General features: G+C 46.2%; 1 protein-coding gene and 1 pseudogene across 1 annotated transcript; both read left to right on the top strand.

Moving 5' to 3' along the window:
• Positions 1-4,003: 4,003 nt before the first annotated feature.
• Positions 4,004-5,555, top strand: LOC148639817 (fish-egg lectin-like). Its single transcript, XM_088620794.1, has 4 exons — positions 4,004-4,103; positions 4,475-4,720; positions 4,895-5,237; positions 5,325-5,555. The coding sequence occupies exons 1-4, from the start codon at positions 4,055-4,057 to the stop codon at positions 5,464-5,466; spliced, it is 780 nt and encodes a 259-aa protein (XP_088476920.1). The 5' UTR covers positions 4,004-4,054; the 3' UTR covers positions 5,467-5,555.
• Positions 5,556-11,723: 6,168 nt separating this feature from the next.
• On the top strand, positions 11,724-16,536 carry LOC148639816 (uncharacterized; annotated as a pseudogene).
• The last annotated feature ends 212 nt before the right edge of the window (positions 16,537-16,748 follow it).

The raw sequence follows: 16,748 nt of genomic DNA, 5'->3' as shown, positions 1-16,748 counted from the left end.
CTGTGAAATCAAGCCTCTTTCTTACAATTTCTCTGTAAGTGCCCCACGTAATTGCACGCGGTTTATTAGTAGTTTTGTCTTTGTGGTTTTGTTCCCCTTTTCCCCCAGGGGCAGTAACCGCACTCCCCATCTGGTTGTGGCCAATCATAGTATTTATCGCAGTCCCCAGGACTTATATCTGGGTGTAATTTTTGGTGGAAAAGGGCCTGCAATTGAGACATTTCTCCAATTTTTTCTTTAACTTTTCAACTTCCTCCTCATAGTCTCTAAGGATTGTATCTTCCTTTTTTCTGCCTCATTATTGGTGAATAAGGTATAATTTCTGTCCGCCATTGCTATAAGTGTTTCGGTTAGAGATTTTTGTCTTATCCCATTCTGTTTTCTGAATAGTATTTTGTTGTGCCCTCAAATGTTTCCTTAACACCAGTCCAGTGTTGGTCTGTTTATTCTTATTCCATTGTTCATGCACTTTTCTACATTCCCGTTCACCATATACCATCTGACAACCCATATTTCTTTTTTACCTCGTCCTCACACTCGACAGCTGACCTCACCTCACTGACACCCAGTTAGAAACTTTCACTAACTTTTCCTCACACCAACCCATCTTGCTGCTTTCCACAATCCTTCCACCAGCATCAGGTACAGTAACTTAAACAGGCGTCTCCTGCAATACGCGTACCTGTCAGGAAGGCCCAAGACGAGGCAAGCAGTCTTCATTGCAGGTTAGCTCGAGTCCCTGTGTCAACTAAAAAGTCGTAGGGATCACTATTAATGTGCAGGGTGACTGTGGGCAGCTGGGAAGGGGAGGAGACGTCAGGCAGTATGAAAGCGGTGCCCTCAGGCCCTACCTCTCCTGGCAGGTACAGTCAATCTTTCGTTTCCCGTTGCCATGGTGTGCTGACTGTTACTCCAGCCGGGGGCGCCCGAGTCCCAGCCCCCATCATCTTCCTCTCCCCCCTCCTTGTTGGGGCATTCTCTTGCCCAATGTCCTTTTTTTCCGCAGTGAAAACACGCATCGCGGTCTCCTTCTCCTCGGTCTCTCCTCTTCCTCGGTAGCCTCCTCGTCAGCCATGGCCTCCTCGTCCCCTCCTTTGGCCCCTTCCTGTTCCTCCTTGATAGAACTAGAGCTGGGCCATCTAGAGCTGGTGTAGCTGATCGCTGTCTTTTCGTGCCTTTCTCTCGTCCTTTGATGCTAATTGTCTCTCAGCATGGTAAGCATGGCTGCACACCTCGGTCAACCGGGCGGTGTCCCAGCCGATGCATGAGTTTTTCACCATGCTCCCTATTTTGGGGAGCAGACCATCCACGAAAAGACGGGGAAGTTGAGTTTCATATACTGAGCCGTTGTTGTTAGGGGCAGGCGGGGGCAGGCCACTGAGGTTACTGAAGAGGGGGGTCAGTCTCATTACAGTGTTACGACTGTAGTCCCTCCTCCTTAAGGGCGCTCCGGCTCTTTCACTTTGGACCTCATTTTGTGCACCTGTCTCCTGTTCCCAGTCCACCTTAAAAGCCAGGCGCTGACGTTAATCCGGGCTCTGTATCTGATCTCCGTATCATGCGAGTCCGGGACCTGGAAGCGCCTGGTCCCGTTAAGGTTTTATTCTTCGTTCCCGTTCCTTTTCCTATTATCTTGTTTGTTCCCGGATGGACTCCCTGGCTTTGGACTTTGCTCGAGTTTGGATTTCCCATTTGGATTACTACTGGATTGTTTGCCCCGGACTCACCCCCCCCTGAACACCAGCGCACCAAGGACACGCCCCCCTGTTTTGATCCCCATTACTTTTCTCCCCAGTGTTTCCTCACTATTCCAGATTGTGTCATCTGCATAGGGTCCGGAAAGAACTGTATCATTACATACAGAAATCAGTACACGTTTCTCCAGGCTTTTGCTTGGTTTGTCTCAAGGTGAACCAGTCCATTTTAGGGGGATACTTTGCTTCTATTCTCTGGCAAAAGCCATTTAGCTGGTTCCAATGGCAGCGTTATACACCACGTCTGGATTGAACGTCTTGCGCTTCAGGGTCTTTTTGAAAAAAAAAGTGTCTCTAGTTCACTGCTCGTGGGCTCACATTGAGCAACTAGACGCCGCTAGGCGGTGGTGTATTTTCTCCCATTTGTCTTGGGGTTTAGTAGTTCGCCGATTACGGCTGTCAGTTCCGCTAATTTTAACAGACGAAAAACTAAAACAAGTTTCCCTCCCTGGGGGTTTGGACGTTCTATCACAGGGAACTGAAGACCCAGAGTCTGTTCATCTTTTCTTATGTGCTTCTCTTTTTTTTTCTCTAGCCTGCGCCTCATTTCTCCTCAGCTCAAAACATTTCCAATCTACTTTCTTTCCCTTTCCTGCAACTTCTCCTTAGGCTGTTCAACCTGTCGTGGACTAAAGCTGCCATTCTCTGGAAAACCCAACTTGCTCCAAAGGGGAAGACACTTTATTCCCACATCGCCAAACTAATCGTACGTGTACTTGGCTGGGCCACTCTGCCCAGCTTTGCCTCTAGAGGTCTCGTTACCCATTGTCGACAATCCCTTACTGTTTCTAGAACACTATCACATTAACTACTCCGCAGAGCAAAAACCACACGTCTGTGTTAAGATATGTTCGTTTCACGAGTCCCTGACTCGCCGGGTCCCAGACCCAGACGGAGACGCTTTTCAAACTCTTAGTTCTTTTAAAGGATCACTTACTTTTATCTAAAAGGATAAATTATGTATTTATCCCCCGAGGTTCAGCCAATTCACGAAAATTGTTCGGGTCCGGATGTAGTTCCAATAGCCGTCCGCAACCAGGTTTGTGATCCCATCCTCGTCGCCAAAACTTGTTGTGGAATTTTATCAAAGACGAGCCAGGAGAGGTGTTCTCATTCACTCAGTAAGGTCTTTATTCATATTGCGCAATAGGGAAAGAACACAACCACCAGTCTGTGCAGCAAGGGAGAGCTGATTTTCAAAGTAAAATAGGAAAAGGTCCCTAATTTTATACACTTACCTGATGCAACACCTCAACTTGTTTACTTCATTATGGTAGGTTGGTAAAACAAAGACAGGCGAGACAGTCATTTTCCAGTCCTTATAGGTCTTAGGCTTAGGACAGAGAAGACAGCTACGTGCAGTTACGCATCACCTTTTTGCTGGGACAGAGATCAACATATTCTTAGAACATCCCATGGCCTTGACTCGCTGGGTACAATCACACTTTGTTTTAAGAATCCAGCTGCTTTTACAACACAGCTCTGCCTGTAAACTTTCATATTTAGGATAAAACACTTTTTTCAGTAACTTTCCATTACATCCCATAGAGAAAATCCACATGGAAGACATGCAAGCTCCACACAGCAGGAAATTCAGTTGGACATCAACCTCAGGAACTGTGAGGCTGAAGTCCTTAATCCAAACCACTGTGCTGTCCAAGTGGTCACTCATGAATTAAGTGCTTTATGAGTTACAGTATCATTAATTCCCCATTCTGAATGCAGGAACTTGTGCGTTCATAGATTTTAATTATCACTAATCCTCTCCCACATGACATTAACTGAGAAATCAAGACTGGATTTGGAATATTTCAATCTAGGGCCCAGATATTTTCCTCTGAGTGCTCAGAAAAATTTAATCTTTAATCTGGGAGATGATATCTGAAATGAAAAAAAATATCTCATGACAAAGAACAAGAGTAACCAAATATTCAGCTTTGCAATGAAACTATTTGTCTTGTTATCTAATTTAGACCACCCCTGTCCTGCACTACTGGAGGATGTCACTGCTGGTATTAGTACTAATCCAGCTCATGACTATCTGAAGCACTAGGCTTCAATTTCAGTTCTTGTCGCCATGATTCCTACACTCTGAGGTTAAGGTCTTTAGAAACAATATAATTAATTACGTCTTCTGTAATTGATACTTGAGTGATTCAATCAGCAGCTCGTTATGGTTCACAATTTAACACCTGGTTAGACAGGTGTGTGTAGGAGCCGAAGCCCAGCAGTCTTGACTATATAAAGGCCACTGTGGGGGGTTTATACCATACATGAGGTTTGTGTGATCACTCATCAACATGGAAGGGAGAGGCTGTGTGTTGTGTTTGCTTGTAGGATTCTTTCTAGGTAAGGTTTGGGTTTCTTAATTTGACTAAAAGGAGCAGCACAAAGGCAGATGGGAGGATTAACTGCATGCTGCTAGTATTTAAGGATTTCAGTATAGGTATTTGATCTTGAGTAAAGATGCTGCCTGAGTGTTAAATCCATGACATGGATGTTTGTGTGCTCTTGAAGTTCTGCAAGCCTTTGATTCTCTGTGCATTGAGCTCGGTTCACTTGTGGTTGTTGCTGATTCATTAATGCCCTATTGGCTTGTTTTTTTCTGTTCTTGTATATTGACTTAGTCCCTCAGTGTTGGATGCTCATGCTCCTATGTTGCCCTCAGCCCAGGCTGCTTCCACATGATCATTGACCCAGTGGTGTCCTCTCCTCCCCAGTGTCTGTGGCTGAAGCCCTGCAGTGTCGGGCTGTGCCTGGCAGTCTGAAGCAGATAGATGCTGGTGCTGGAAGGGTGTGTGGAGTCGACAATGCAGACAACCTGGTCAGCTACCAGGGCAACAGCTGGGTCTCTCTGGCCATGAAGGGGAAACATGTGAGTGTGGGGCCAGCAGGGCTCTGGAGTGTGAGTCTCGCAAGCCTTGTGTTCAAGTGGCTTCGGGGAAGGTGGATCCAAGTACAGCCAGGTGAGGCTGCAGCTGATCTATATGGGTTAGAAATGATGGCTTTCAAGTTTATCCATGGCTAGTAGCTGCTTTCAGCCAGAACATCTTTCACTCAAGTGTTCATGACCTCGTGCTGAGGAATGAGCACTGCACTACCCCCTGCAGACAACACCTGATTCTTGCTCTCCTCTGCAGGCTCCCTCATCCAGATTGATGCTGGTGGAGACAAGTTCGTGGTTGGTGTCAATGCTGCCAATTCCATCTTCTGCCTGAACAGCGGGCCTGTGCTGCAGTATGCTGGCCAGGGCAACATCCCCTGGATTCCTGTCGTGGGCTCCCTCAAGTACTATTCCTGTGGGCCTTTTGGCTGCTGGGGAGTGAACAGGTTGGACCAGATCTTCGTCAAGCTGGATGTGAGTGGGGATTCCTGCAGAGGCTCTGACAGGTGGTACCCCATTCAGGGCTCCCTGTCCCTGGTGGAGGTGGGCTCAGATGGCAGTGTGTATGGGGTGAACAGGAATGGAGTGGTCTTCAAGAGGTGAGCTGGGGGAGGGTTAAATGCACATGGGTGCATGACTGACTGTCCTAATTCTAGGTTGCTCTAACCTTGTGCCTTTTCCTGCAGGCTTGGTGTTGATGCCTGTAACCCCTTTGGCAGTAGATGGTGGGCTCTAAGGGCAGCTGGTGTGGCCAGGCATGTGTCCTATGACCGAGGGATCCTCTGGGTTGTGTGCAAAGATGGCCGAGTCCAGAGGTGCCAGGTCTGAGCAGCTTGTGTGGTCTGGTCCTGAGTGGAATGAGGCATTAATGCCCGTCTTGGGTTTTCTCTGTGCTGCAATAAAAATGCCTGAAAGACCCTGTTCTTCTGTGGTGTCTAATTCTGTAGCTTCAGATTGGTTAATGATCTTAAAACCAGTCCTCCTGATTTAATGAGGAAGACTACCTGGCATGTCCCATTAGGCATTAATATCCAGACCTGAAAGCCCTCTACTCGCATGGCCCTTTGCCTGAAATAAGATAATGAAACACCTAGTCTCTTTCCACAGTGGCTTAGTCCCAGTTTTGTGCATGACTGGATTAGCTAGAGTGCCCCCATGTTTTTTGGGGAGCATCACTGATTGGTCTTTTCCAGTGGCCCTAAACAGGGATGTAAGTTGAGGCTGTGACTGGGGTCCTCAAGGCCTTCCACTCTCTTAACCCTAAACCACTCCAGTGTAACATTTGTTCCCATAATGTGTCAGTGCAAAGCACTTGGTCTTAACTTTCTATTACATCCCTGACCATGTTGACTTTTTTTTTTTTTTTTACAACTGAGTTCATCTTCATGGTTGAATACTCACCCGAGGTTTAACTCAGGTTTAGGTGTGATACTTCATTGCTGTAACTAGTTGAGTGGGATGTGGCTTGGTGAACTTGTACAATTTAAGATGTAGTTGCCATATAAATACCTACAACATGTTACAAAAAATAACACCTATTAGAATGTTACTGAGTTGTGGGTGTATTTGTAATCATGTGAACCAGTATTGCATGCAGTTAACTCAACTGACTTTTTGCAGGTGATTACATTTTTATTTCCATCCTTGTGATCAGTGTTATTTCATTTGTCTTTCATAATTTAAATTTAGCCTTTTAAAGTAGGCTTAGTATGTAACAATTGCTGGAACAAGGTCATTGAGACATTTGTTTTTGCAAAAGATCAATACCAACTGCAACAATATGGTTACATACAGTACTTTTGACCACACTTTGAAGTGACTCCTGTTGCCATACAGGAAGGTGAAGGTCACACAGAGTTGTTGTCCTTTAGGATTTTCAATACTTAAATTGGAACCTGAACAGTGCAGGACAATCACTTGAACCTGAGAATGTATCTGGTCACTCTTCACAGTTTGGGCTGATTCCAGAGCAAACTCTGTTGTAACAGACAGCAAATTTGAAATGAAGCATTACTAGTGGTACAGTTTTTATATAGCATCTCGTGATTTAAATGTTACACTTAACTATATATCCTAACATTTGCTTTATAACTTTCCCCACGTTATCCCTCATCTCGTTATAATCCTACCCGTCTGCTCAGCTTATTGACCAGGTGGCACTGCTGCTTGGCTGACTGGCCTCTGGATAGACTTCTCTGGGATCTTCAAAAAAGCTTTGATATTTTTAATGAGAAACATATGAAAAACAGACAATAGATTACAATTTCTCAAATTTGCTGCTGCCTTTTTAACAGTTTTCTTGTTAAGTCAAAATTTGTGACAGCCATAATCACACAATTAATGGCTGTATAAAACTATCAGGGATATTTAACAAAGCTCTATGTTTTTAAAAATATTGAGGAAAAGGGCCCCAGATCTCATGGAATGGCTCCAGATTGCTTGTGTTATAGAAGCAATTTTGTTCAGCCACAATTATTCCAAACGCCAGTGCAGATGGTTAATGTGAACATTGTCTCTGAACAACCATAGAGTGCTAATTCAGGGTCTGGGGTACAGTATATTCTTCCCAAACACCTTTGAGTACCACTGAAATATTTCTACCCAAAGTTTATATAACTTGGGGCAGAGCCTTCAGAAGATCTGCACCTGTCACATAAAGGAGAAACAGATATATCTTCAATTTAATTTGAGATTTTAGTCAAATTAGTTTTAAAATAATGCAGTCGACCTACGATCTTCTATTGCAATATCTGGTGTCTAACATTATTAGAGCACCAGTGGATATTGTTCTAACCCTCGTTAGTTCCTGACATCAGGTGTCCTTCAGGTGTTTAACAGACAGCTCTGTGTGCCTAGAAAAGCAGGAAACAAACTCTATTAGTTGTCTAGAGATGTGAGGTCATTGCACAAGATTGTAGAACAGATCAGCTCTTGTAAATTGATCATAGAACAGCTCAGATTTTCAAATTGAGAACATCTTGCTGAACAACGTGTCTGACCTGTAAATAAAAAGCATGTTTGTGAGAGGTCAACACTGTGGGATATTCTGCCTGAACCTCAGCAGTGAGTTAGTGAAGTCTCTGTTGATCCCATTTGAGAGCTGGTCCACAATTCTACTGGACTGATGTCAGTAGAAAAGGTCTTGTCTCATCCCAGCAGCTCCCCAAATAAGCTCACAAATATAGACTTGACTGTGGCTTTGAACTGCATATAGAACTAATGGTGGCTTACAATGAGCTGAACAGCTGTACAAGTCACTGACCAAGTCACTTAAAGGAAATATCTTGGGTAAATAATAATACTAATTTTTATTTTTAAATTATATATTTTGCTTTCTTGTTCCATGTTAACAGACAACAATATGTGAAAATGTTACTGCAGCAGATAAAAAATGCAGATCTGGGGGAATTTCAAGCTTTTCAAGAATGATGAACAGTGATGGCGCTTTGTGGCTAAGAAGTGGCAAATCTCTGTATCCTTTGTGAGAACACTCTTACTGAAAGAGTGCAATGTTAAAAGCTTTTGCATGTGTAAAGTATAGAAAGTGCCTGTGTATGTTGACTTTCTCTTTTGCAATACTTTAAATGGGATTATTATATGGTATTTTAGCCTATAAAATAACTTGACCTACAGTGTATATGTGCATGTATAAGACTCTTGTAAAACACATTGTTTGAAAGAATTAATTGATATTGATACTCTCCATGGTTACACAAACAAAAGGTGGTGTCAGAGGTTATATCAGTGTGAATGGAAAGAGCCTCTCTGGAGTATGTATCAGTAAGACACTGAGTTCAAGCAGCAGCCAGGTAAGACTACAGCAGATGTGTATCATTCAGCTGCTGAGCATAAAGCATGTTAGATGAGTGACACCTGCAGGAAAAGGAAACCTGTTTGCAAGAGGGAGTTATTTTCCTTCCTACAAAAAGGCGCCCTGGAAGACATACTATTCTATACAGTTGTTGAACACATTCCATTCTGAAGCACAGGTGAGCTGTGTATTGGGCTGAGCGCAGTTTAGTTTCTGCCATAAACCCTCAGATGGAGGAGGTGGATAGAAATGCCCAAGTTACAACACCCAGCTCTACTTGGGAGCCTCGTTGACTAACTCCTGAGTAACAGGGCTCTATGCAGCTGATGTTTGAAAAAAATGCTCCTTTGCTACTTGTTATGATCCCCGCTTCCCTGTTGCGTAGACCACGCTGAATTAGGCAACCTACCGGATCACTCATTCACCACCACACCACCATCTCATTATACACTGAAGCACAGTCTTCCCTGACCTCCTCGCTCGGTGTCCATGTGAGCTTTATTATTGCTTTTCGCTTGTTCTCGTTTACACCTCTTCGGCTTGGAACTGCTGGTCTCTGTTGGACCTGCGGCCTCTGGATTGCGGAAAGTTCACTCCTCGGTTTCGGACTCCTGGCTTTCTGCTTTGAACTACGGCTCTCGGATTAGGGCTTTGATTTAGGATTTCTAGCTTCCCCATCTGATTTTGTTTTTTCGAATGGCGGAAAAGATCGGTTGCAGGATTCTTTTTCAGCTCCCGCATTTATATTTTATAATATAAAATATATTATATTTTATATTTTAATATTTAATAGTTTATATTTTAGTTTTGGTTTTATTGGCCTGACTCGTAACACTACTTTGAATTGGAATTGAATGAACTGTGTCTTTATGACAACTGTTGTTAAGTAGGTTTCTTTAATGGTCTTCATCCTCCCTCTGCCTAATTAATTCAGACTGAGACTGGTGAGGTGTCTGTTGTAGATGAGGCTGCAGTAACATGGGGGATGGGAGATGGGTGTGTCTTTATTAATTATCAATCACATGGGAGACTCCTGGGAAAAAAAACTATAGTTGCTGCTGGAAGAGGTGTTAGTGGGGCCAGTAGGGGGCACTCACCCTGTGGTCTGTGTTGGTCCCAATGCCCCAGAATAGCGACAGAGACGATATACTGTAAAAAGGTGCCGTCCTTCGGACGAGACGTAAAAGTGAGATCCTGACACTCTGTGGTCATTAAAAACCCCAGGGTGTTTCTCGAAAAGAGTAGTGTTACCCCTGTGTCCTGGCCAAATTTCCCCCTGGGCTTTACCCATCATGGGTTCCTAATAATCCCCGTCTCTGAACTGGCTTCATCACTCTGCTCTCCTCCCCACTGAGAGCTGGTGTGTGGTGAGGACTGGTGCATCATCCAGGTGGGGCTGCACACTGGTGGTGGTGGAGGGGATCCCCATTACCTGTAAAGCGCTTTGAGTGGAGTGTCCAGAAATATATATATATACAGTATATGTGTAAGCAATTGTTATTATTATTCTAGGCTAGGCTGAAGTAGTAGGTCTTCAGTCTGGATATGAATCCTGAAATATGGAGACTGTTCCATAAGCTAGGGGCCCTGTAACCAAAGGCTTTACAGCCAACTGTTATTTTATTAATTTTATGGAATATGAAGATGGCCTGCATTCTGTGATCTAAGCAGGCGATTTGGATGGTATACATTAATAAGCTCCATTAGATAGACAGGTGCCTGACCTCTGAGAGCCTTGTAAGTAGAAGGATTTTGAAGTCTGCCCTGTACCTGACAGGAAGCCAATGAAGAGAGCTAAGTATGGGGGTTATATGGTCGTACTTTCTGCTCCTAGTAACGATTCTAGCTCCTGTATTCTGAATTCTGAATCATACTAATTATAGGTCCTGCCAGTACTTCGAAGGAATCTTTGACTAGCTGAGTGGGGATGGGATCTACCGGGGGGTCTGAACACTAAAAGAATGTATGTAGATGATTCAGGAGATATGTTAAGGAGCATTGCTTCAAATGTGTGAAAGTCATTGATAGTTTTTAATTCAATTCTCAGAGACTCACTGAAGATGACTGCTAGGCCACCTCCATGCCCTGAGCAACAAGCTTTCTGCAAAAAAGTTTCGCCATTAGGTGAGACTTCAACTACAGGAACTGTGTCAGTGGGTCTAAACCAGGTTTCTGTTAGTAGGCACAGGTCAGAGTTGGTGTCAAGCACCATATCATTAACCGGAACTGATTTGTTGCCTAGTGAGCGAAAATTTAACAGTGAGCATTTTATGGTAGTTTCATGTTTTAACTGATTTAGGTTTACCAGTGGAATGGAGATTAAATTGTAAGCACAGGAGCCCATAAAGGAACGTCTGAATTCTAATCTAGGTCTAGTGATAGTTGCAATACTCTGTCTATTCACACTCATATCTGGTTTTGAATAGTAATGTGATTGATGGGATGCCGTGTGGTAGAGAACCTGGGTCGGTACAGGAGGTGAACTAGAGCTGGGAGTACAGACAGCACGCGATTTAAGATCACATGGCTGAGGCCTGGTTGGTGCTCTTAGTAAAGCAAGCAGCCTCTTGGGATAGAATTAATGATCCCTTCTGGTTAAGCTGGAGACCATCCTGTTTATAAAGCCATTCCCAAAAAATGTCCCAACTATTAATTAAGGTTATTCTATTGTATGCACACCAAGTCTCTAACCAGTGATTTAGGGAGTATAGCCTACTATAGGGTATGTCCCCTCTGTATAGGATTGGTAAGGGACAAGACACAACTAAATTCCGACATTTTTCTTTGTGCTCTTTTGCACATTTACTGTATATCATTAGTTCCAGTGTGAACAACCAAGGTGGAAGATTCATTACTGGAAAATGTGTCTAGTTTCGCCTCAATGTCAGAAACTCAGGCCCCAGGGAGGCATTTTACAGAGACCACTGCTTTGTGATGGTTAGGATTTCTAACAATCCTGATTATCAAGTCGCCAATTATGAGCACCTTATTTGCATCAACAGACGTGCTGCCTAAAGCAGAGAACCTGTTGCTGAGTCGGACTGGTGACTGGTGTGCAGGGGGTCTAGTCCTTGAGCTCTTAGACCCCTGTCTGCGACCCAGGGCTCGCGTGTGGTTGCTGCTGGTGCTGGCGCTGACCTGGAGACAGCTGGGCCAGGAGGGACTGCAGCCACTTCTGAAATGACTGAGTGCTCTGACTGAGCTGAATCTATCCATCCCTCAACCTGGTTAACATCTAATAGTGTGCTAATGCACCCCTCCAAAACATGAATTCTCTACCATTTTCTCCCTCAAAAAACAGATTATCCTTTCCGACAACAACATCAAAGAAGCTAAGGAATTTCTACGGCTAACAGCCCCACATCATCTTCCCTTCATAACTAACCTAATTAGATCTCTCAACCCTAACTCTACCAGTTTCTCACTACGAAGAAAACCATCAACACCCCAAACACCTTCACCAATCCTAATCTTGTTGTCACTATACCTTCTGACCTCTCCCTTTCACAGGATGAGCGATCCCTCCTCAGCAAAGGCCTCAGTTTTTGTACCAGTTCCCAGGAAGCTGGACATCCCCCAGACCAATAACCGCTTTTACCGCAGGATCCGTCTCAGAGCACATTTTGCTGACGATTCCTCTTCACAGGCAGCTGATAACAACCCGGTGATTGATGTCATTAACAACATTAATCCCAAACAGAGCTGTTGGACTCCCCCCTCTGGCCGTTTTCCACCAGTCGATTATTTCATTAACCAATGCACCAATCAAGCTCCCAAGGCACTCTCTATACCCAGTGAACACAGGTCCAACCTCACCCAAGGAGAAAATCAGGCGCTCCAATCTCTCCGCAGCAGGGATGATATCGTCATCAAACCAGCGGACAAAGGAGGCGCTGTTGTGGTGTGGCGTAAGGATCTATATATCTTTGAAGCCTCTAGACAACTAACTGACACCTCTACCTACCTCCCTCTCCAGCAGGACCCTACCACTGACTACCAAAAGGAAGTGGCATCCACCATTTTCCTTCTTATCAGCAGCAATGAGCTCCCCCAGGAGGCGAACCGGCTCATCATTGAACATCCGCAGGTATCTCAATTTTACCTCCCCCCCAAAATCCACAAACCGGACACCCCTGGACGCCCCATCGTATCAGCATGTAACTGTCCAACTACTTACATCTCAGCCTTTCTCGACAGCCTCATGAGACTGCTGGTTGAAGGTCTTCCCTCACACATCAAAGACACCAACCACGCGCTCCAACTTTTTAATGATTTCCAATTTCAGGGCACCAAATGCTACATTTTTACCATGGACATCACATCTCTTTATACCCCATCATGACGGCCTTACAGCCCTCAAGCACACGCTGGACAAACGCACAGTGCTTGATCCACCTACCCACACCCTGGTACGCCTTGCAGAATTGGTCCTCACACTGAACACATTCTCTTTCAGTAATCTTTTTTACCAGCAGGTGAGTGGAGTTGACACGGGCACCAGAATGGGACCCAGCTATGCCAATATTTTTGACGGCTGGGTAGAAGAACACTTCTTCGCTTCCTACACTGGCTATGTCCCTGACCTCTACAAGCGATATATTGATGACTGCGTTGGTGCCGCCACATGCTCCAACAATCAGCTTGAGTGCTTCCTGCACCATTTCACCAACTTCCACCCGTCCCTCAAATATACGGTTAACATATCTTCCACTGTTCTTCCGTTTCTAGACATCAACTTCTCCATCAACTACCCCCGACTCTCCACTTCGGTTTATTACAAACCCGCGGATTCACACAGCTATCTCTTGTATAGCTAATTTCACCCCAAACACACTAAAAACTCTCTCCCTTTTTCACAGTTCCTTCAGCTACGACGATTATGCAGCGATGACATTGACTTCGAGAACCAAGCCCTCAAAATGTACTCATTTTTCACCAACAGAGGATACCCCAGCAGTGTTATTGACAGGACCCTTGCCCGAGCCAAAAACACCCCTTGGACCATCAACCCAATCAGGAACTCCCGCTATAACAACCGCATTCCTTTGGTGCTTCCCTACCACCCTAACACACTTCTTATCCCCAGGACTATTAACGACAACTTTTCCATCCTACAGGATGATCCCTCCATTGGGGTCCTCTTTTCTGACTGCCCCATCATCTCATATCGCCAAGCACCTAATCTGCGCAACCTTCTCGTTCATAGCTCCCTTGACCGCCCTCAGCAACCATCCACACCAGGCACTCTCCCTTGTAACAGAGCTCGCTGTTTCACCTGCAAGTATACAGTACATCCACCACCACACTCATTCAAGGCCCCTCAGGACAATTCCGCATCACCCAGAGGGCATCTTGTACCTCCAGCAACCTTATTTACTGTATCTCTTGCAGTAAATGCCCAGCCATCTACATTGGAGAAACAGGAAGGAGACTCGGAGGCCGCTTCAGAGAACATGTCAGGGCTGTGAAGAGTAAAGATCTCTCCAAGCCCATTGTTTCTCATTTCACCTCTGACGGCCACGACCACTCTAATCTCTCCTTCTGTGTCACGAATCTCCCTCACGAAGGCAAGCGCTCCCGCATTCCCACGAGCACTCCCCATACCAAACATGCACGCGTCAATCAGTCCTCTACTTAAACCCTCACCTGTCCCCTGGTCATTGCTCACGATTGAGATTCTCTCCCAGAGCTACCCTACGAACTACGCCTTTGCCTTACGACAACTTCTCTCCTGGACCTCGACCCTGCTTTTCCGACTACCGCTTTCGCCGCTCGATTTAGTACCTTCGCCTGTTTTACGCTCTCTCGGATCCTGACCCCAGCCAGCCTCTTCGTTTATGCCTCTGCCTTCCGATTCCACACCGACGCCTCTTCTACGCCTTACTGGACCCTGACCCCAGCCTGTTTCCTCGACTACGCCTTCGCCTACCGATTCAGTGCCTACGCCTCTACTACGCCTTGCCGGACTCGGACCCCTGCCTGTTTACTCCAACTTCGCCTATGCCTAGCGCCACCCCTACCAAGGGCACCGCATTGGATCTCCATCCTCCGCAGTCAGTGCCTGTGTGACAGAATCGTGAGCCAAGGTATGGATCCCGCGGGCTCTTTTAATCCCATGGCGCTGCTGTCCCAGCACTCTCAGGCTCTTGACCAGCTCAATGCCAGCGTTCAACATCTCACTAACCTGGTCTCTGGCTCCCTTCCTCAGCCTCTCGTTTCCTACCCTCCCATAAATTCAGCCGCCAGTCTCTCTTGCCTCCTCTACTCCCCTGCCTCCTCCCACACCGGACCAATTTGAAGGCACCCCGACTATGTGTCAGGCTTACCTGACTCAATGCTGGATGGCTTTCAGCCTTCGTCCGGATTGTTTTCCCACCGACCGCAAGCGTATTGCATTTATGGTTGCGTACCTCTCTGCTCGGGCGATGCAGTGGGCTGCAGGTCTTCTCGCCAGGAATGCCCCCTAGACCTCGAATGTAGCACAGTTCCAGGCAGCCCTGACGGCCACCTTGGGACAGGTGCATTCTTCCTATTCCGCCACGGACTTTTGGGTTCTGGCCGCTCAGCTCGCTTGGAATCAAGAGGCCCTCATTCATCAGTTCCGCGCTGGCATTTCCGAGGAGCTTAAGGATCGTCTAGCCCAATTCCCTTACCATACGCCGACCCTGGAGAGTTTTGACCTCTTGGCTACCGAGATTGATGTCCGTCTACAGCAACGAAGAACCGAACGTCTTATGCTCCGTTTGGCTGCCAGCCGCAACGCTCCCGCTTGCACTCTTGCCGCACCCCCCATGCCCTCTTCTTCTACTCCAGCGGGAAACTTCTTAGATTCCGGACTCACAGTCTCATTGAAGATTCCATTACTGCCTGTCTCCCCCCCCATCTGCATCCAGTCCATCAATGGCTCCTCCCTCTCTCCAGGATTGGTGCAGTGGCAGACCAATCCTCTCTACCTGCGCATTGGTGCCACCCACCTGGAACGTACTCAGCTTCTCCTCCTCCGTTCTCCTTCTCTCCCACTTATTCTCGGTTTCCCTTGGCTACAGTTACACAATCCCCGCATTTCCTGGCCCGACAAGGAACTCAGTGCCTGGAGTGATCACTGCCTAACCCACTGCTGTCAGCTCCCCACGAAACCTCATGTTCTTCAGATCTCTCACGTCACCTCCCCACTTATTCCCCCCGAGTATGCCAATCTTGCCGTTGCTTTTAGCAAACGAAGAGCTCTTTCGCTTCCTCCTCATCGCCCTTATGATTGCGCTATTGATCTGGTTCCCGGAGCCTTACCACCTAGAGGGCGTGTTTACCCCCTCTCCGTGCAGGAAACCAAGGCACTGGATACCTACATTCAGGACGACCTGCAGCCTGGTTTCATCCGCCTCTCCTCATCTCCTGCTTGCGCCAGTTTTTTTATTACCAAGAAGGACGGTTCTTTGCGGCCGTGTGTTGATTGCCGCGGTCTGAATGACATTACTGTTAAGAATCTTTATCCTCTGCCTCTCATTCCTGCTGCTCTGGAGTCTCTTCGTTGCGCAAAGATTTTTTCCAAACTCGACCTACGGGGTGCTTACAACCTTATCAGCATTCGGGAGGGGGACGAATGGAAGACGGCTTTTATCACCACTCACAGCCATTATGAATATCGTGTCATGCCTTTAGGTCTTGCCAACGCTCCGGCCGTCTTTCAGAATTTTATGAACGACATCTTCAGGGACATCATTCACCAGTATGCGCTCGTCTATCTGGATGATATATTAATTTTTTCCACTAGCCTTCAGGAGCATGTTATTCACGTCAGGGAGGTCCTCACCCGTCTTATTAAGAACAGTCTCTATGCCAAACTGGAAAAGTGTTCTTTTCATGTTTCCACTGTCCAATTTCTAGGTTATGTCATCTCTCCCCTGGGCATCGAGATGGACCGCTCCAAGATGGCGGCCATTAGGGACTGGCCAACCCTGGAAGCAGGTTCAGCGCTTTCTTGGATACTCTAACTTCTATCATTGTTTCATTCGTGATTTCAGCTCCGTTGCCGCTCCCATCTCTGCCCTCACTCGTAAGGGTCCGACTCTGGGCAAGTGGACCGATGAGGCTGATTGTGCCTTTCTACGAAGTGAAACACCTCTTCACTTCAGCTCCCCTCCTTCGTCACCCTGATCCCTCGCTGCACTTCGTTCTGGAGGTGAACGCTTCGACGCATGGCGTTGAAGCAGTCATGTCGCAGCATTTTGGGGCAACTCATCTCTCCATCCCTGTGCCTTCTTTTCCAGGCGTCTCTCCCCTGCCGAGGTAAACTATGCTG

This window comes from Lepisosteus platostomus, chromosome 26, assembly GCF_059453375.1.
Source record: "Lepisosteus platostomus isolate fLepPlt1 chromosome 26, fLepPlt1.hap1, whole genome shotgun sequence".
Lineage (NCBI taxonomy): Eukaryota > Metazoa > Chordata > Actinopteri > Semionotiformes > Lepisosteidae > Lepisosteus > Lepisosteus platostomus.
This window is presented reverse-complemented; position numbering and strand designations above follow the sequence as displayed.